At 34.1% G+C, this 22556-nt stretch overlaps 1 protein-coding gene across 5 annotated transcripts in view; it reads left to right on the forward strand.

Moving 5' to 3' along the window:
• ARID4A (AT-rich interaction domain 4A) overlaps positions 1–22556 on the forward strand; it is a 58781-nt gene that overhangs the window by 15691 nt on the left and 20534 nt on the right. For all 5 annotated transcript variants that reach the window (XM_012181720.4, XM_060418097.1, XM_012181719.4 and 2 more), the window contains exons 8-16: positions 187–319; positions 3669–3748; positions 4662–4738; positions 5127–5293; positions 14893–14965; positions 16103–16197; positions 16351–16448; positions 16982–17216; positions 19990–20240. In XM_012181720.4, the coding sequence (XP_012037110.2) occupies positions 187–319; positions 3669–3748; positions 4662–4738; positions 5127–5293; positions 14893–14965; positions 16103–16197; positions 16351–16448; positions 16982–17216; positions 19990–20240 (1209 nt within the window). The remainder of the gene's footprint in view (positions 1–186; positions 320–3668; positions 3749–4661; positions 4739–5126; positions 5294–14892; positions 14966–16102; positions 16198–16350; positions 16449–16981; positions 17217–19989; positions 20241–22556) is intronic.

Below are 22556 nucleotides of genomic sequence, written 5' to 3' on the forward strand. Positions count from 1 at the left end.
CAGTGGCTGGCATGAGAGTGTAAGTCCTGGTTCTCATTGATCTAGTGGATAGCTCAGAACTACTTCTGTGGGACCAGGGAAATATCTGTTCCATTCCAGTGTGGATGAAGAAGCTATTACCCTGGGATAATAACTATATCAAAATGGTTTATGTTAAGATCATGATAAAGTTATTCTAACTTTTAGTAACGAAGATGAAAAAGAAGAAGAAAGTAGTGAAGAGGAAGATGAAGATAAGCGACGTCTCAATGACGAATTATTAGGAAAAGTTGTAAGTGTGGTATCTACATCTGAGAAGAGTGAGTGGTATCCTGCTTTGGTAAGTATAGTATTTTGCAAGTTAATTAGCCTTTTAAAATATTCGTTTAATATGGATTTTTAGAAACTTAAAAATATTTTGAGAGTGTTACATATATTTAGTGTGGACTTCCTTGCAAAATTAAGCATTCCTTCCCCAGTCCCATGTACTTCACTGTCTTCTATTATTTCCTTACTTTAATTCTCTAAAACCAAATATTTATTGGGGTCTTTCAGTTTTTCCTTCAAAATGTGTCCAGTGGTCTCTTTTTTACTCTGTTCTCATTGCCTTCTTTTACCTGATACATACTACTTACCTCCAGCATTGCTTAACTTGATGCCTGAATGCCGTCTTCACTAAATACAAACTAATTTTCTAGAAGTAACTTTTTATAGAGAAATTTTACAATACTGGTTTAATCACGATAGTCCCATTCTCAAAAAAAAGAACCCTGCACTGACTTCCATTAGAATCAATTTTATATTCTTTAGATGGACATCTGAGGTCATCCCTAGTTCTTAGTTTGTTTCCCATTTTCACGGTAAGCTGTCTACTTAAGGCTCTTTCTTAACTGCTCCATGTATAAGACCCTTCACTCCTCCAGTCCTTTACCCCTTAAATTGATTGGTATTTACTGAGGATTTGCAGTGAGTTCAGCTCTTCTTTAAGCACCTTAGAAAATAAAGATGTATGAGACTTGTAACACATTGCCCTCATGGAATTTACTATAAACATCTAAAAGGTAATGTTGTGGTTAAATATTGTAATTTTTAAAACTTGATGTAGACAAGAGACTAGGACAAAGAGTATTAGGGAAAGGAAGGCAACACTTTGGCTTTAGAAATGGAAATCTTGGGTAGGTTGATAGAGAAAACTAATCTTTGATTACTTGGGGAAGGAATGAGAAGGTATGGGCAAGAGAATTATTTCACGAGAAGATTCAGTAAACTTGGTAATACCTATCTCCTGTTTTTCCTCTTCCTTCTCCTCTCCTCTTAAATATGTCTCAAGGGTCAGCTCAAGTCCTACCTTTTCTGCAGATTCTCTCTTAACCACTTCAACATAAGTATGCTGCTTCTTTGTGTTTTGATATCACTTATATCTCTAATAATAATTTTTGCATAAAATATGTCCCGGATTAGATTAGACTCCTTTAAGAAACTGAGGGCATTTTTTTTTTTTAGGTTTCCATGTGCATGGAAATACGTGACTTACTTCCTATGTAGTACATTTACTTTATATAGGAAAAGTCTGAAAGTCCTTTGAACCTTTCAGTTGTACAGGCTGACAAGTAAACGGGCTTGGATTCAGAATACTCAGATCATAGTTTGCCAATAGATTTAAAAATAATGCCTTTACTGAATGGCTTATCATTTCTGAGGTGAAAAAAGATGAGTAAGAGTCAATCCTACATTTGATGATTTTAGTGTAGAGTCAGACACAACTGAGCGACTTCACTTTTCACTTTTCACTTTCATGCATTGGAGAAGGAAATGGCAACCCACTCCAGTGTTCTTGCCTGGAGAATCCCAGGGCTGGCAGAGCATGGTGGGCTGCCGTCTATGGGGTCGCACAGAGTCGGACACGACTGAAGTGACTTAGCAGGTAGCAGAGATAATCCAAGTAATTGTAATATAAGATAGTTTGCATTCGATATTAGGACTTCTTGTCCCAATACCTCACATTTATTTGAAAGAAAGAAAAAAAAAGTCTTCATGAAGCTGGTGCTTTTGGGCTGAGACTTGAAGGACTTAAAGTTAGCAGAAAACTTCACTAGAGGATTTTCTTAGAAGAAACAGAATAAGAAATAACAGGAAAGAAGGGGTTTCTTCATGAAACTGTGCTTTGGAAATCCATTTTGGCTAAATATTAGATGTGAATAGGGGCATAATGGGAAATAAGACTGGGAAGATAATTTGGATTGAGGGCAGAAGATAATTTGGATCTTCCTCTGAGTTATTTTTATTTTATCTTATGCCTAGTGGTATCACTGTCCCTCTCCTCAGTTATATTCTTCTCGTGTATCTTTTTGTATTTACCCCTCCATTTCAGTGTTAGCTCCTTGAGGGCAGACTATATTATTAATCCAATAATTTCCAACACCAAACAAAAAAAATATAATACCATCTGATACTGAGACAGCTGATATACCTTCCAAGACTTTTTAATTGTCTGGAGATACAATGTTTAATGATAGCCATGAGTCCTATGTGGCTATTTAAGTTTAAACTTAACTAAATTAATATTAAATAGAATAAAAACTTCAGTTTCTCAGTTGTACTGGCCACATTTAAGGTGCTCACTCCATGTGATTCACTGTTTCTGTATTGGTCAGTGCAGACAGAGAACATTTCCATCTTGCATAAGGTTCTGTGGTTGGTGCTAGATTATCACAGAGGGGCTACTGTGGAGCAGGTACATTTCAGCAATTTATTAGACTTTAATTTTTTTAATACTAAACTGTAGAAAAATAGATTGGTTAGTTACTAATGCTAAGACATTTGTTATTTTTAAATGTTAAAAACTTTGAAAGTTCATTACTCAGATTTTCTCTGATCTGTTTAATTACTAAAAACTGTGCATGCCTTGGTAAGAATGGGAACTTAGGTGCTTATTTTAAACAGCCAGATTTCAAAATAGATCCTGATTCAAGTATATTTTGAAAAATTATAATATGCCTTATTTTTATTATAGCTCATACATTTTGTGTCTTAATAAATGAATTGTTATTTGGCTTAGAATAAATCCTAATATTTTAAAAGTGGTCACGTTATTATTTATATTTCATTAGTTATTCATTTTATAATATAATGGCTGGGTAAATTAAATATATCAGTTCAGTTCAGTCTCTCAGTAGTGTCCAGCTCTCTGCAACCCCATGGACTGCGGCACGCCAGGCCTCCCTGTCCATCACCATCTTCCAGAGTTTACTCAAACTCATGTCCATGGAGTCAGTGATGCCATCCAACCATCTCATCCTCTGTCGTCCCCTTCTCTTCCTGCCTTCAATTTTTCCCAGCATCAGGGTCTTTTCAAATGAGTCAGTTCTTTGCATCAGGTGGCCAAAGTATTGGAGTTTCAGCTTCAACATCAGTCCTTCCAGTGAATATTCAGGACTGATTTCCTTTAGGATGGACTGGCAATTAATTAATTATTTAATTAGTATAAATTAAATATATAGAAAACCAATATGCTAAAGAAAACTTATAAATTGATAGTTTGTAAGTAATTTATTATTGACAGTGTGCCTATTTCTTGTCAAATATGATCCTTTTAAGAAGTTAGGGCTTCCAGGGTGATTATTTTAGAAAATACATTCTTTGTTTGAAGAGAGAAAATAATGATGAACATGTTTTATTTTATATTTCAGGTAATATCTCCCAGTTGTAATGATGATATCACAGTGAAAAAAGACCAGTGTTTAATTCGGTCATTTATCGATTCTAAATTGTGAGTAATGAATCACTTAATAGTGTTACATTGGGAGGAAAAAAATGGAAATCAGAACTTTATTTTTAAAGGTTTAATCATTTTATGAACCTGAGAAGTTATTACCTAAAATCTTTTCATTTTTTATAATGTAGGTTATTTTTTACTTGAAATTTTTATATAAAACTGAATAATATATGAGTAATATTTTTAAAGTTTTTAAATGAAGTATAGTATTGATTTTCTCCCTAATTGTAAGAATTCTATATTTTTATCATGTGTATCATTTCATATTATGAAAAATGAAATTTACTTTTAATGGGGTTTATATTACTAGAATAATTATTTTGACTTTTTTCTGATTAAAAGTGATATTTTGAACTCCAGTAAAATTTAATTTTTAAAAAAGTCAGATTTTTTAGAAGCCTTCCTTAACCTCAACTTTACTTTTTTCTAAAAAACTGTAGAATTATCTGTTTATTGAGTTGTGATTCTCTGTGAAAAATTTGATACCATAATGTATCTAACAATGATAAAAAATTTTAATATTACCTTCTGTTGAATTGTTCTTACTAAATGGCATAGTAAATTTGAGAAATATGAAAGATCAAAATAATAAATAAGGGAAGTACCATGCTGATTGAACCACCCCATTCTGTGTGCAAGAAGGTTGCGTAAATAGAAATATTACAAATGTGAAGCTCTCAAATTAGTGTACTTTGAGTATGTGCATCTTTAGAATTAAGATATTAGCTTTGCCTATATTACCTCTGGCCCTTTTTTTTAAGAATTAGGGTATACATGGTCTTTTTAAAATAATTTATAGGTAATTTTGATTTTGAGGTTTATATTTTCTAGGTGTTAACATGACTATTTAAGTGATAATTCTTATTTAATAATGGTTTCCCTCCCATTTATTCTTCTCTATAATTAGTTATTCTATAGCAAGAAAGGATATCAAGGAAGTAGACATTCTCAATCTGCCTGAATCTGAGCTCTCTGCTAAACCAGGTAAAATAAGGATGACTCAGTCTGTTATTTCATGGTGTGATGCTGTAAATGGCAAATTTAGCGACTAAAACAAGACAATATTTTCTAGCACCATTTGAGCTGTTTTGAGTTGTTATCTGTTCTTCTTTGATGCCTTTTTTAGTTTCTAGGTAAAGCATTTGACCTGTAATACTTTTTATGTTTTACCGTGAACATTTCTGACAGTATTCTCTAGAGAAAAATAAACATTAATATAATACTGTAACTTATGAAATATATTTAGATTTATGGTATCATTTTAGAAGTAATAGCTGAATTTGAATCCAGATCTTCTGACTCTGAATGTCATGGCTTTCTGTTCTATGCTGCTAATTGCATAACAAATGCTGAAATACATTTTTACTTTTAGGGCTGCAGAAAGCAAGCATCTTCTTAAAAACTAGAGTTGTTCCTGATAATTGGAAAATGGATATAAGTGAAATCCTTGAATCATCCAGTAGTGATGATGAAGATGGTCCAGCTGAAGAAAATGATGAAGAGAAGTTAAAGGAGGCCAAAAAGGAAGAAGAAGAGATGGTAGGTGAAATTTCATGTTTGTAACATATAGAAATAGTTTAATACTCTATAAAAATAATGCCTTCCTATATCTTCCCTATGGTTAGATTGTTTATTTGTTGTCGTCTTTTTCTAGCTCAACTTTATTTGGGGGAGGAGGATCTTTATGGCTTTCTTAGTAGGCAAATCAGAACTAATTTTTAGTGTGTAAGAGATTATAGGAGCTTCCCAGGTGGTGCTAGTGGTAAAGAACCTGCCTGCCAATGCAGGAGACAAGAGACATGGGTTCAATCCCTGGGTCAGGAAGATGCCGTGGGGAAGGGCATGGCAACCCACTCCAGTATTCTTGCCTAGAGAATCCCATGGACAGAGGAGCCTGGCAGGCTATGGTCCAGTCCATAGAGTCACATAGAGTTGGACACAACTGAAACATCTTAACACACACACAAGAGATTACATAGAAGAACTTTTCAGGTTAAATGAGCAACAAGTGCATTTACTAACATCTTTTCCAAATAACCAAGGAGGAAGACAATGTAACTTTTAGATATATTCCATGTGTTAGTTAACTCATTTAAATTACTGCTAGATGGAATAACTGTTACTATTCTACTTTAAAGAGAAAAGTGAGAATCAGAAAGTTTAAGTAACTTTCCCAAGATGGCAGAGCTCAAATGTGGAGAACAGAGATTTGAACGCAGGTCTGGTTTGTCTGAACTTTGAAGTCTCAGCTCTTTTAGACATTTCACAGTATCTCAAGGATAATGGGGATTTTAAAATCCTATCTAAACTGAAAGAATATTTTGTTTGGCAGTTGGATAAATCATAGAGAAGATTCAGATTCTGTTTTATAAATGTTAATGGTTTCCTTTGTGGTATCACTGTGTTCTTTGAGAATGTATATGTAATTGTAGGAAATCATTCATGAAGCTCCACATAATTGCTTACATGAATATTGCTGTCTGTTTGTTCAGCAATGTTTTGCTAAGTGGTATAAACTATTCAGTATGTTTTTGGCTGTTTTGAGGTAAAGGGGCTTGGTGGCAGACAAAGAGAATGAGTTTACTTAAAAAGAAGACCTATTTGAGCATCAAAAATACTTGCTTGGAAAAAACATGGAGTGCTTGTTTCTTCTTGGATACACAAATAGGAATTTATAAAGCAAAATGAGTATACTTGTGTGTGATATAGGGTATACAGTGTTTCTTTCCTTTTACTTCCCCTGCAGTATTTGGTTTTTTGCACTCTGAAATCAGAATGGCGGTTCATACTTACAGGCTGCCTACAGAGTTGCCATAGTAACGTGCTGTTGGTTTTAAGTGAGCATGCTCGGAAAGACAGGAAGGTTTTGCAGAGGCTTGGCAGGTTGCCAATGGAGGTTTGCCAGATGCTTTGAAATGGGCTGTCTTTCTTTTCCTTTCATGTAATGTCTGATTTTTATGTGGAAGAGAATGTAAGTAGTGCTGTATAACCCTGCGGATGCTATGCCCTAAGAGGGAAAGCAAATATTTGCAAGTCAGACTGAAAGATGTTCAGACACTGTACTGATTAAGTAGAAGGGGAATCTAACCATTTTGCATGTGAAAGAAAATGCAGCATATAGGTAAGATTTTTTTAATATATATGTTACCATTTTGATTGCCAAAAATGAGGTTAAATAAGAATTTTAGATATTGATGATGTGGCTGATATGGTAGGATTCGTAACTAAGCTTAATTGTTTCATGTAAAAGAGACAGTAGGAGTCTATTTTTAGAATATTAGAGGATGAAGGCTATTTTTCTGAAATATAAGATAGATTTTGAAATGAAAATGATAATGACAGTTTGGCAAAATTCAGGATTGGAAGTCTAAATATTAAATGTGATTTTTGTATTTTTATCTGTATTTATTTATAGATTATATGTTTTCAGGGTAAATAGGCCACATTTTCAGGGTGTGAACTGTTGCAGTCTGGGTTTGCCTTTTTTTTTTTTTTAACGTTGAAGTTAGGATCTTATGTTACAAAATACTGAAATACATTAGTCTCTTTATTTTTGTTAATACTTTTAATTGGTATCCCTTTCAAAATGCATTTTCCTACTTCTTCCCTGCCCCCCCCCCAAAAAAACCCTGAAATTTTAAACAAAGAGGTTTAAAAAGGCTTTGTAGTAAGGTTAAAGATGATGGCCATAAAATAGTAAGTAATAAATAGTGCTCTTATTATAGCTGTTAATTTCATAAAGGTCATAATGTTTTATTTAAGCTGTGAGTAAATGTTAGTAAAAAATACTGAAGAGCAGAGGCAGGCTACCTATTGTTTGCAGGTAGCAAGTAAAGAAATTTTAAAAGGTAAGGACCTTTGTAAGGAGAATGTCTTCTTAAAATCTATTACTTTAATTATGAACCTGTTAAGATTAAGTGAACCAAGATGCTTTTCATCTACTGAAAAAGAAAAAGCAAAATCACAAAATATGGTCACTGATTATGATAATTTAAAACTATTTTTCATATCTTAATTTTCTTAGCATGTGCTTTATTGTATTGCCTAATGAAACTAATTTCTTCATTTTCTGTGGCTATACAAGTAGATTTTCTTCTGAGATTTTGGTTGCTTTGGGAAAAAAAATCAGCTGCATTTCATGCTCTTGGATTTAAGCTTTGGATGCTGAATCATTCTAACCTGTCTTGAACAGTAATTTTTAAAATTTGAAGTATTGTAAAACTGAAAAGCATTTTAATCTGTATTTAGCAAAGGAAAAAAATGGGTATGGTATAAAAGGGAATTAAAATCTGATAAGCCAGGGCCTACCTGGCTTAGTCATTATAGGCCTTTACTACATGAGTGAGGCTAGGCTGTTACGTTACATTATATTTCATTCTTCCAAAATTTAGTTACTCTGTGCTTTTCATGAAGATATAATATTGCTTTACAATGATTAAAAAAAAGAGCTTTTATAACCACTATAACAGTACTTTATCCTGCCATTTGGTGTTTGTAAATTTTATGCAGTAGAATCAAACAAGTGTTAGACACTTCTGCAGTGCTAATGGGCAGTGGACATTGTTTTTATATTTGATACTTTGAGTACCCTAACATAGCCTTAATAAGGAAATTTGAGATTTACCATGGAGGAGCTTCTTTTTTACTTAATATTATTTTGAATTTCTGAGCATTAGTGGTTTAGGATTTGAGTATAATATACATATTTCATATTGTTACTGAGTAGGAAGAGGCTTGAGAGTCTGATAGGAAGTTAGTTCCTATCTATATTGATGACTTTAACTTATTGATAATTATATTGAAAAAGATTCTGGAGAATATTTTTGTGGGTATTACTAAAATGTCTTTTGTCAAGACATTTTTATATTAGAAAAGATATTACTGAATTTCCTTTTGAATTTTGAAACTGAAAAGTCAGTGTAAACATAAGCAGTGATATCAGGTATTCATATACTCCCAACTTATATTCACTTTGGATCAATGTAGGACAGTTGTCTAAGAATAAAATAAATAGGTGATTGTTTAGAAGACTGACTTTGACTACTCTTAGCTCTTTTATCCTTTTGATTTGCTATAGGTAGGCTTATATGTTGGAACCTCCCCAAAATCTTCTCTGCTTTCATACTTAGTAATGAAAATTTGAATTTAGTGAATTTTTATAAAAATGCTCTTTTTTGTTTAGAAGTATTGGTTCACATTTTTCCAATTGTTGAATTTCTAAAATCACTGTTACTTTGAATTCCTAGGATTATATTCCGTTATTATAAAAATCATATAAGTGCCTGATTTTTTTAATTCATGGAAATCTGAGTACTTAAATCAAGTGTTATTTGTGTGTGTTTATGCCTTTTTTAGATAAACCATAAAGGCATTTGTTAGTGATCATTCAAGATCACTTTAGGTATAAACCTATAGTAAATGCTTGATAACTCAGAAAAATACTGTTAAATCAATAAAATGTTGATAGAAAAATTTAAAGGTAATGTTACTATTTTAGGTATATCTAATAACTTCAGCTGTCAACTAAGTATTTCTAAGCGAGTCTTATAAAGCCAGTTTTTAATAAATAAGTGAAAATTTAGCTTGCATTCAAATATAACTTATTTGCTAAAGTTTAGCCTATTAAACAAGCAAGCAAAAGTGACCTAATGTATTTAGCACAACCTTTTTTTCCACAATGCTAGTATAAAACTCTAACCAAGTTAGAATCACCTAATCAGATTAATGAGGATTGCACATTTGTACACACAGATACTGCTACATTTTTATGCATTTATAGAAAAATGTGTCTTACAGTTACGGTAGTATAACTGAGTTTAAAGCCTTAGATTTAATAGCATCCGAGCTACAGCTTGATGACTGAAAGTAAGATGAGTGAACCTTTTCAAATGGGGTGGGAGAAATTACTAATTTGTTATAGGCAAGTGGTTGTTAAACTGTTTTCTGAAATTATGAAACAGTGTCTTACTATACAATGAATGTATCATGCATGATATGTGGTTTTTAAAATTTTCTATTTAAGTGTACCCTACAGAGAAGAATGATAGAACTGTAAATTTTATCATTAACAAATTTCCTTGGGTCTTCAACACCATTAGTCAGTTCTCAGTTTCTACAATCATTATCTCCTTTATGCCAACAACCCTACCCCTACTCTGCTCACTTAGGAAAGAGATTAGGAACTTCACACTGGGAGCCAGCTCTAAACCATACCTGCCTGCTCTTCTTTGCTTAATGAACAGTTAATAATATGTTGTCCTCTTCTGTAAGATGAGTCCCTCTTTTTATGCTGTGGATCTCATTCCCTTCTTCCTTGTCTTAGACTGTGATGTATCCCTTTTCTTCCCAGCATCTTTTATCTATTCCTTTCTGTTGTATTCTTCTTATTAGCCTTTTAAAACATGCTTACATCTCTTCCAACCTTCTGGGAACTGCACAGACTCCTTCCACCAACCCCGCTACCTTATGGCCAGATGGCTCAGAGTTCTGTACACTGTTCTGTTTTCCTGTAGTGCCTCTTGTACTTTACCACACCTAAAACAGCTTTACTGAGGTCACTAGTGACCTCCAACAAAATTTTGTGCCAAGTTCAACAAATTTTTGTGCTAAGTCCAATAAATTTTATCATGATTTCATTTGACTCCTTAGTAGTATTCAGCATCTTTGACTTGCCTGCCTTCTAAAATCAGCTGACATACATGATATTACTTTTTTTTCTTGTTTTGCTGTTCATTGTTGTTCAGTTGCTAAGTCACGTTCAACTCTGTGACCCCATGGACTGCAGCACGCCAGGCTCCTCGGTCCTTCACTATCTCATGGAGTTTGCTCAGATTCTTTCCTTTCTGGTTTACTTCCTAACTAAATGATGTATTGACTCCAAATCTATATGTGCATCAATGCACGTGATGTCTCATGTCCTTTTTAAAATTAATTTTTATTGGAGTATAGTTGCTTTGCAATGTTATATTAGTTTCTGGCTTTTATATCTCTTTTTAGCTCCAGACATTTCTATTAAACTTTCAGTGAGGATTTCTTCATATTTTGTAAGTCCTCAGACTCAGTATGTGCAAGACTGCACTCATCCCCAAAACCTGTCCTTTCCCTGTTTGTTCCTAATTCATTTGAATGGAAGCACCATTCACCTAATTACTCAAACTAGATAAATGAAAGTCACCTTAATCTTCTCACTCTTGCCTCTTTCTAGTCTGTCACCCTAGTCCAAGCCGCTCTTCTCTTTCACCTAGCTAGACTGCCACAATAGCAGCTTGTTCTTCCCACATCTGTCCGTGCTTTCCCTGCTCCAGTCTATTCTCTGTACTGCATTGAAGTGGGTTTTTAAAAACTAAGTATATAAAAATGGGATTCCTCATGGAATAAATTAATCTTTGGGCACAAAATAATAAATAAAACTAAATGCCAGTCATTGATAATAAAATTTTGACTAAAATCAGCTTGTCTTTAACCTCATGGAACTTCCTGAGTATTTTAACACATTGAAACTTTGAGGAGTACAAACAAACTCAGCATCAACACTTCCCTCTCACTCTCCTGCGTGCTCTCTTACTCTTTCTTTCAGGGGGAGGGTTCATCTTTCCATCATCAGGCAGCAAGACTCATTCAGGCACTGATTCTCCTCATTGCAGACTGTGACAGTAACTCCCGTTTCCCTTCCAATCCATCAAACTTATTCTTGGCAGAGAACTTTTAAAAATATAACTCTGACCTAATTCTTATTTAGCTCTCTCAAACCTCATATCTATGCACAGTGTCCAATTTTGATTCTCTAGTATATCATCTAACAAACCATAGCATGACATGTCACATTTTGTTGAATTGACTGGTTTTATATTTCTCCACCTCCTGCTAGACTTGAGGCCCCAAAGTGGAAGGCCAAAAGTGCCTTCTCATTTTACTTGTGGCAGAAGTCTGTGATTCATCATGATCAAAAATGTTTGAGCTGTATTTGAAGACATACTATTCAAAGTTAGAAATTTCATAAAATAATAGTAGCTAGGGTTTCCCTGATGGCTCAGCAGTAAAGAATCCACCTGCAGTGTGAGAGACGATGGTCTGATCCCTGGGGTGGGAAGATGCCTGGAGGAGGAAATGGCAACCTGCTCCAGTATTCTTGCCTGGAAAATCCCATGGACAGAGTAGCCTGGCGCACTGCAGTCCAAAAGGTCACAGAGAGTTGGACACAACTGAGTGAGCGCACAGATAGATACACAGCTACCTGGAATGCCAGGTAGTGTCTATTGCAAGTAACTAAAATTGTAAGTTCCTGGAAATTATGATCATATTCATGCCTCTTCTATGTCCTTAACTCTGTTGCTGACGTTTTACTGGATGCACAGTTAGCTTCACATGTTTGATTAAATGAAGGAAAGAAGGCTCATCAGCAATCTATTGTACTCCACCTCCCATTATTACGACTCCAACTCCAAAACCCTTGAGGGAGGCAGCACCCTCTGGCTCCTGACCAGGAGATAGGCCCTGTAGGTGTGAGAGTACTGTGAGCAGAGAAAGCACTCTGTGATAGCAAACACAAGCCCTAATATTCTAGTCTTAAAGGCAGAGTCTTCTAGTTGGAGACATTGTTTTTCTACCATATGCAATTTTACTCTAAGGGGACTAACAAGATAGCTAATTTTTAAAAAAGTGATTGTGTAAGAATTACTTATTAGATTAAGCAATTTTGATTTTTACAAAGACCCATCAGATAAATGTAAAACTTTGTATATAACCTCATCTTATATTTATTTTACTTATAATAAATTTTCTCTCAGGCAGTTGCTTTTAACTTAACTTAAATTCTTTATTCATTTATATCTTGTTTTTACACCTGATGACTGCATTCTGTACTTAGCAGTTTTAGGGCCATGGTTTCTCATGGACATAAAGCACTCTTGATAGTCACTAACTTTTAATTCCAATGAATTTAAATTTAAATTATTGACTTTTTATCTATAAAGCTATATTCTTCAGCATTAAAAATTTATCAGATGTTTGGTAAAACTTAATGAATGTCAAATTTGCATTTGATGGGTTCATTTTATTTACTTGCTTTTAGAAGAAACTTTGTTTTCAAATCAGTGTCTTTTTTTAAAAAAAGATTTGCTTTTTACATGTACTGGATACAACAGTCTTCTTTAAATTCTGTAAGATGATAAATACTAAAAATGAGGTATTAGTCTGAGGAGAGACTATTATGATTATGAGGGACAGGCAAAGCATAGAGCCAGTCTGGTATAAGTTGTTTTGTTTTTCCCCCTACCAGAATTCCTTAAAATTCACATCTGAAATAATTTATAGGCTGCCAGATTACTCAATTGAGTTAACTCATTGGCAGTTGTTTCAATAACCTTGCAAAGGGGGCTTCCCTGGTGCTTAGTGGTGAAGAGTCCATCTGCCATTGCAGGAGACATGAGTCCAGTCCCTGATCCAGGAAGATCCCACATACTGTGGAGCAACTAAGCCCATACCCCACAAGTACTGAGTGTTTTGTGCTCTAGAGCTTGGGAGCCCCAACTACTGAGCCCACGTGCCACGACTACTGAATCCCGTGTGCCCTAGAGCCCATGCTCTGCAACAGTAGAAGTCACAGCAGTGAGAAGCTCGTGCACTGCACCTGGAGAAAAGCCTGTGTAGCAACAAAAACAGTACAGCCAGAAAGAAACAAATTGAAAAAAAAAAAGTGCAAAAGCAAAATTTTTTAATTCACTTGGGGAAAAATTGCCACCTGTTGGTTTGAGCATTTAGTAAACACCTCTGTTAACTCTGTAGTGATTATAAAGTCTGTATACTGCTAAATTTTGAGGCTTACTAGAACTTTGACTTAAGTTTCTTATATTTTATTAAAGTGAAACTACTCCAATGTTAGAAATCATTCTTAATGTAATAAAAGAAAAAACAAGATTGTACTAAAAGATCTTACTCCCTTTCCGTTGATTGCCTGATGCTTTTTAAAAATTACATATTTAATTGACCTAGATGGCATGATTTTTAAAAATATATTTTAATCAACTACATATTAGCTATTCAAAATTTTTTGAAAATACATGACTTTAATGAGCTTATTGCTCTCTGAACTTGTGAGCTCTCAATGTTTATTGCTTGACACTGCCTTTGCTTTGAGTATGGCTTTGAATTCTTTTGGAACACAAAAATAGTGGTACTCTGAAGTAAAATTATGATTATGTATATGGAAGAAATATATATATATCCATGTTTCCTTTGTTTCTCCATAGTATTGTTAAACTTAAGAATTTTCCCAAATATCAGTTTTTAAGTAGTCTACCAGAAAGGGAAATATTTTGTTAAAATCCATAATCCATTTGTCTGTATAAGAAGAAATGATTAGGTTTCTATAATTAGTAAAACAACAAACAAATAGGTATTTGTAGGAATAGTTGTTTCTGCATGAATGTTTCCATTAGTTTTTTTTTTTTCCATAGAGCTAAATTTTAGTGTGTATTTAGTTTCTGTCCCTAAGAAGTAATGTTCATTGTTCTATTTTAAAGGGTTGCAAAGTCAACTACAGAAGCCGTGCATGAAAGACAAATGAGAAAAGCAGGCTACTGTGAAGCAAGAGGGACTCGTGGAGTCTGAGACAAAATAAAATTTGTGTGGCTCATTTAAGTTTCTCTAAAACATTGTGCAATCCAAACAAATAACTTTGCCATGTGACTTTTCTGCCTCTAGTTTATATTCATTCAACAGTAACAAAGGTTAATGTATGTGGATTACTTCAAAGTAACATGTTTGTAATTATTATGCTCATCTATCAATATATTCACTCGGAACACATGGTATTTTGAGGATTTTTTTAAAAAACAACAAATGAGGTAAAAACATTCTCACCCCATTCCAGAACCTTTTCCGCATGGCTAACCTTAGTCCCCATGGTGAGAATTGAAGGGAAGTTTCAAGTGGTAGATTGAGTAAAGAGTAGAGACTGTGTTTCTTGACGGTTGCATCAAACTAGCTGTATCAAAGTATGAATTAAAATCTGACATAGGATTTTTAAAAAAATTCATATTTTCTGGGTTCAGTAAAATTGGGGGTTTACAAAAAGAAAAAGAGGGCAGTATATCCTCCTTCTATTTGTTCTATACATTTATTGTCTTTTACCTTTGCAGCCTGAGGAGGAACCTGATCCTGAAGAGAGGGACAACTTCCTCCAACAGCTTTATAAGTTTATGGAAGACAGAGGTATTTTCATGCTTATTGTTTTAAAACAGACATTTCTAGGAATTCCCTGACAGTCCAGTGTTTAGGACATGGTGCTTTTGCTGTCATGGGCCCAAGTTCAATCCCTGATCTGGGAACTAGTGCAGCATTGTGTCTCCCCCCAACCCAAAAGGTAGATGTTTTTTTTTTTACTGTTTTATGTTCTATGTTTATGTATCATTTTCGCTTAAAGCGTGGGTATATGGATTTGTATTTCAAGCCTAAGAATCAGTTATAGCTAATAATAATAACTAAGTATTGGGAATAAAGACATCTACTTTATTACTACTACTACTGTTAGTACTACTAGTATCTATTTTGAGTACAAATAGATACTATAACTACTGATACCTATTTTGAGTACAAATGTAGAGGAAAAGTAGTTGTGATATAGTTAAATTTTATCTCCTTGAGACTTATAAAACCAGAAAATATTATAGTAATAATTGAGTAACAGAAAGTGAGCAGTCATAATGTAAATCTACATACCCATTATTTACTAATGAATGCTGTTTTTATGGCAAGTAATCTAGTCTGACCCTTGGTCTCAACAAATTAAACATAATGGATTAGCTTCTATCTAAATAGAGTAGGATTTCTAATAAAGTTAGAAGAAATAGAGCCTTTATAAATCATAGTTGGTGACATTACATCAGTCCTTGGAAATCCTCAGATACGTTGGTCGTAGACATTTTGTGGCCTTCAGAAGTGATCCTTCAGATTACTACCAACAGTCTTAACATTTGTGTTAAAGCACTAAAATGAAACCATGGCCTAAAATGTGCCCTTTTCATTGTGTGTGTTTTTGCCCAGGCTTCTTGAAGCAGCAGCATTATTGGCTACACCTTGCAGGCCCAAGGTTTGATTCAGTTTTATCCAAATTCAGTGGCAGTTAGGTGATTTTACTAGTTCTGGAAGTATAATAAATCTAAAGATCACCACAGTGCTGTATAAAGAATATAGAGAATATTTTGTGTTGTCTTACATAATTTGAGCATCTTTAAAATATATGCCTCTGATTAATGATATTTGGGAAATTAGAAATTGATAAGCTTTGTTTTCAACTTAGTATTTTCCATTGAAATTAACATTGTATTTCGGCTCTTGAATATTAAAAAGGTACTCCAATCAACAAACCACCTGTTTTGGGCTATAAAGATCTCAACCTCTTCAAGCTCTTCAGACTGGTTTATCATCAAGGTGGATGTGACAATGTAAGTAAGACTGTAATAAAAATCAAAATTGTCTAGCGTTGCACTGTTATATGTACTTTAGGTAATAAACACATTTTCTTAATGAACATAGAATATTAGTATAAAGATCATTTCCCTTTGCAAACGTTAACAAATAAAAACTTAATTTTCCAGATTGATAGTGGTGCTGTATGGAAGCAAATTTATATGGACCTTGGCATTCCTATTTTGAATTCAGCTGCTTCCTACAATGTAAAAACTGCTTATAGAAAGTAAGTAGTATAGTTTATTCATCAAAGAATACATAATTACAAGGAATATTTTCCATTTAATTTGTTAACAGTTAAGTAAGAACACATCAGTCAAAGAACATTAAAGTTAGAGAAAGTACATAAAAAGGTTTAGGTTAGTGGATACTGTGATTGAAAGTTACTTCAATGCAACAAGTCTACTTTACTCTGTTTTTCATGTTTGGATTTTGTTTTTAAAATTGGAGATACAGGCAGTATCTCTAATTGTCTGAAATTACATGTTCTAGAATTGTATCTTATAGTGAACAGCCTTCATATTAAAACTATGATAGCTGTGTTCCATTATCACAAGCTCAGATTTTTCAGGAAAGAAATTTTATTTTCTGGTCAGTATTTCTGCTATCCTAAATAAAACGCCAAGAAACCAGTAACAGGAAAAGTACTTTGTATTAAAAGGCTTGTGTTTTACTTTTCAAAAAATATTTATTTAATGTATAGTAATCAAATTAAATATAATGACTAAGATTTCTTAAAATGAAATGTCATTTGTTTAGGTATCTCTATGGTTTTGAGGAGTACTGCCGTTCTGCAAATATTCAGTTCAGAACTATTCACCACCATGAACCAAAAGTAAAAGAGGAAAAAAAAGACTTAGAAGAATCCATGGAAGAGGAGGCTCCAAAAGTAGATCAAGAAATGCCTTTAGTAGAAGTGAAGAGTGAACCTGAGGAAAATATTGATTCAAACAGTGAAAGTGAAAGAGAAGAAGTAGAATTAAAATCTCCAAGGGTGAGTACTTAATACTAATTTTATCCAGTTTTTTTAAGCGTTATTTTAGTCTTTTTAATATGGGCAGTTTCAGATATATACAAAAATACTCCTATGAACATAGTTTATTTTGTAGTATTTAGTTATGCTTCAGCCAAGCTAGCTTCACTCCCTTTGTCTAAATATATCACATATTATTTCTTGTTCTCTATTTATATCTGTTCAAGCGATTCTCAAGTGAGGTCAGTCTCAAATACTCACTTCCTTCGAGTCTTTTGCTAACGTGTCAGGTCACTGAAGCAAATCCTGGGTGTCCAACTCTTTGTGATCTCATAGACTGTAGGTCTACCAGGCTCCTCCGTCCGTGGGATTCTCCAGGCAAGAATACTGGATCGGGTTGCCATTTCCTCCTCCAGGGTATCTTCCCAACCCAGGGATCGAACCAGCATCTCCTCCTTCGACAGGTGTATTCTTTTACCACTGAGCCACCTGGGAAGCCCCTGTCCTGTTCAGTCCCTCTAATGTTGCTCTGTCTTATTTACTTATTTATTCTGTTTATTATTTATTGTTCTTTTACCACACTCTGAGCTAGAATCACACTCCACAACGGCAGAAATTAGTGTTACTCCATTCATTCAGAGATCCCAGGCATCTAGAATAGTGCCTTGCACATATTAAGGACTTTCTAGATGGTTGAGTGAATGAATCTCCTGTTTATAATACCTGTGTCCTCAGCCAGGTGGGATCTTTGCTTTCTCTTTACTTACTCCACAACACACTGTACAGCTCTTGGGGCAGTTTTTCATGCCCTGCCTTCTTTCCTAGTCACATGCATCCTGGTTTTATCTTCTAACTCTGCTCTTCCTCTCCACTAATATATAATTCAAGTCAGGAGTTGTCACCCACTGTTTTGATCATTGTCTGATGATGTCTACACAGTAGGTTTTATCAAATTTTAGAAGTAGAAAAAAAAATTTACCACATTGTAAAAGGAGTTCAGTTATTGTAATAATACATCTTATTAAAAGACAAGGTGAAGTCATCTCTTTTATTTGCTCAGAAACCATTTTTTAAAACTGTTCATTTTACTTAGTAAGTGGCACTTTATAGTGAATTTCATGAAACCTCCAGAGTGCTTTGTTTCTTTTCTTAATTTTTAAAGATTATGGTAAAGAAACATGACATTTGTCATCTTAACCATTTTTACATGCACAGTTCAGTGGCATTAACTACATTCATATTGTTTTATGACCATCACCATCATCTATCTCCAGAATTTTTTTCATCTTGGAAAACTGAAACTCTGCCTGTTGAACAGTAACTCCTCATTCTTCTCTTCCCCAGCCTCTGGCAACCACCAGTCTACTTTATGTCGCTATGAATTTGACTACTCTGGATATCTCATATAAGTGGAATTAGATAGTATTTGTCCTTTTGTGACTGGTTTATTTCATTCAGCAGAAGATCTTCAAGGTTCATCCATGTATGGATTAGAATTTCCTTCCTTTTTAAGACTGAATAATACCCCATTGTATGTATTGTGGACATACTTGCTTCTCATTATATAAAGGGCTTCCTCATCTTATGTAAAACATCTGCAGAGTATTGCATAGTATGGATGTACCATAAATTTACCTTCCTCAAGATTTTCTCCCAATTTTTTATGATTACAGAAAGTACTGCAGTAAATATACTTGTAAAAATGTCCTCCAAATTTATCTAAATATAGAGACTTGTAAAAATGTCCTCCTTATTCATCTGAATACAGACTTCTAAAAATGAGATTTCTGGGACAAAGGTACAAGTTATACAAATTTAAAATTTTATGGATAACAGATGCTTTCATTCATTTACCTACAAATTCTTAAAGAGTACCTGCACATGTGCCAGGCACTGTTTAGATCTGAGGTTATAGATGTGAGTGTGACAAAGACCCTGCCCTCATGGAACTTAAATTTAAGTTCTTTTTTCCCCCACTACTGTTGATGTTTAAATAGTACATAGTCAGGAACTAGGCAAAACATTTGTTATACTGAGATAATAATTGTAAAGTATTCTAGTGCTCCCAGAGTTGTTGGCTCTTTTTTTCCCTTTAATCCTCAGTTTATTTCAAGTAGGGGGGAATTCTGCCAGTGTGCAGAAGTTGACTGGAAGGAGAATTCAGGAGATAATGAAATGGCTCAACAGTTTCCTGGTCAGTTGAGCATGCAACAAGAGAATGGATAACAGTTGCTGAGGTTGTAACAAGTTACTACTGGCCTAGTGAGCTCTCCAGATTCAAAGAAATCAGCTCACTTTTTGGCCATTAGTACAATTCAGTTCTTTTAAAATGTAATAAAATGTAGTTACATTGAAATACAGTGATAATGTGAATTTTATCTTAGTAAACAATAGAGTTAGAGATGAAAGAACTTCCAGAAAATTAAGGGACTGATTATTTTCCTTATTATTAACTTATATCATTGACACTTAGATAATTCTTTAAAAACTTTTATTGTAGTCAAGAAATATTAAAATGAGATAATATAGTGAACACAGGAAAAAAATTTTATTTTTCATGTAGTATGTAGCCAGGGGACATAATAGATTTGGACGTAAGTAATTTACATGGGTTGATTTATTTACTTTGAGAGGAAGCAAAAAGTACACTGGAGCTGACGGGTTATCAGTATCACATCTCAAGCTAGAAAGAAGACTAGTCATTGCCATGATGGTTTAAGAAAAAGATAACATTTTTCTATGTTTTTTCCCCCTTTGTAGTGAGTTACTTTAAAGTTTTCATCCTCTCTACTAGGGACGAAGGAGAATTGCTCGAGATGCAAATTCTATTAAAAAGGAAATTGAAGAAGAAAAAACGGAAGACAAATTAAGAGATAATGATACAGAAAATAAGGATGTCGATGATGACTATGAAACTGCGGAGAAGAAGGAAAACGAACTACTACTGGGGAGAAAAAATACACCAAAGCAAAAGGAGAAGAAAATTAGAAAGCAGGAGGATTCTGACAAAGACTCAGAGGAAGAGGAAGAGAAAAGCCAAGAGAGGTACATTATCTTATGTTTATTCTCCAGAAACACCTGTCTGGGGTAACAGCAGTGCTCTGCTCCTGCTTAGAGGTTCAGGTTTGAGGGAATGCTTTCTTATTGGGACTTCCATTCCTCTTGTCTGATGAAGGTGAGACACATTGTGAAGATGATGTGTGTCGCCTTTCGGAGTTGGAGAATATACTGGTCGCACCATTTTAATAGCGCTTGTGCCCTAAACAGTGGCCTCAAAGAAGGCTGCGCCACCCAGTCAAAAGAAAGGCCCTGCAGTTGACAGCAGGGAAGGGAGCTGGAGAAAAATGGAGGAAGTGGACAAGAGGAAACAGCGACAGCAAAAATGCCATTTTAAAAAAGGTACAATGTGGGAAAGCTAACAAACACGTGGGTGCACAGTACTAGCAGATGTTTCTGTGTGTTAGCTTTATCTAAGACAGTTTTCTTTTCCAAGTTACTGTATTAGAGTAAGTGGCATGCACCCCTGATTCTAGCTTGGAAAATTCATTCTTGCCCCACATCACATTAAATTTTGCCTTTTTAATGTTCATCCTGTTTGTTGTTGAGTGAAAACTGTTTTTTTTTTTCTTCATGCATTATACACGTATGGACTGAATTGACTTAAAAATAACCAGAGATTAGGCAGTCCGGCTAGATCATGGTAATGTCCAACTATGTTTGGTGGCCATTCCTTTATTGTCAAATGGATTTACTAATTTTTAGACACTACTAAAAAATGAATTTTAACTCAGCAACAGCATAACACACTTACTTGTGTAGAAGCTCTCCTCCACAGTTATTTTTCAGTGCTAAATTTTCTAGAAATTTGAGTGATTAGGCAGAATTGAGAAAACTGGCCTGCTGTTTCCAACTAGTGGCTGACACCCATCTGAAAATTAACCGTTAAAAAAATAACTGCAAAAATAGTAATGATTAGTGAGTGGGAGAGGTAATTTTATGATTCAGCGTAAATATAGGTACAGGAATATTCACAGTCACATGTGAATTAGAATAGTGAATAAAGAAAGTTCTGTAGTGAAATACGATTAAGATTAGGGAAAGTAGGAGGAAATAATTGGAGTTGAATATAATGATATGAGTGTATTAATTCAGATATTTGGACAGTAAATTAATAGGGTAAGGTAGACTATTTAAAAAGTAAAGCCTAACGATAGTTTGAAGATTTGTTAAAAATAACCATCAAAATGTGTATGTTTTATAGTATTTATGTAATACACACTATATATATATATATACACACACACACATACATACACACCATGTGCTTTAAAAAGCCTTTATAATTGATATGTAAATAGAATATTTATTTTAGAGACATAAAGTTTCACAGACTTGAATATGAAGGATGATATTTCCTTTTATTACAAAAACTGAATATACAGTCTGTATTCTCATTTAATAGCAGGAATCCTGGAAATAGACTTTTTTTTTTAATCTATAGAGACTTCTGTTTTAAGTAGTTTTCCATGGTGTTTTGAAATTACCTTCTCAGAATATAATTAGAAGGTGCCCTTGTAAAGAAAACATTCCCACTGCTAATGAGTTGTCAAAGTTTCTTCATGTTGGGTCCCCCAGTGGTCCCTAAAATAATGCCCTATGTTTATGACAGAAGATAGTACCTCGTCTTAAGGTTTTTAAAACTCTTGTGACACTAGAATGATCTTTGATGCAAATCTGTTCTGAATTTTTGCTGGGCTAATAAAGAATGTTTGTTTTAAAATATTAAAAATACTTGGATCTCCCTATGTGAATCTCCTTTATATATGATTATCAAAACAAAAGCTGATGGGAGATGTGTAAGAACAAATAGGAACCAATGTAAGATATGTGAAACCTTTGTTCTTCTGGTGCTATCCCACAGTGATAACAAGAGACCTGATACCCAGATGTCTTTTGTGTCTTCATGAGGGTGGGGAAACCTTTAAAATATAAACTAGTTTAAAAAAGTTACTAAGGTAGTTAGCCCTTGTTCATTATTTTTCCCACCAAAAAAGTCTGGGTTAAGAACCACTCTGAATTGAGCAAAAAGTAGTAGTCAGGTAGACTTAAGACACTTCAGTTGCAGAAAGTTAAACACTGTCTTTAGGTCATTTTCACATATAAGGTGGCACTTGAATCCTAAAGACTTCTTCAAAGCATGTTGTTCTAATTTTGCTTTATCAAAAGTGATTTATTTGATTCCATATCACCATTAACTGTGATGACTGACTTGCCTTTAAGAAGTACGGATTTACTTTTGGTACAGTGCACCTTTTCATAATAAATCAGTTCCTTACTAAGTAGTCTATGAAAATCTTCTCC

This window comes from Ovis aries, chromosome 7 (assembly GCF_016772045.2).
Source record: "Ovis aries strain OAR_USU_Benz2616 breed Rambouillet chromosome 7, ARS-UI_Ramb_v3.0, whole genome shotgun sequence".
Classification (NCBI taxonomy): domain Eukaryota; kingdom Metazoa; phylum Chordata; class Mammalia; order Artiodactyla; family Bovidae; genus Ovis; species Ovis aries.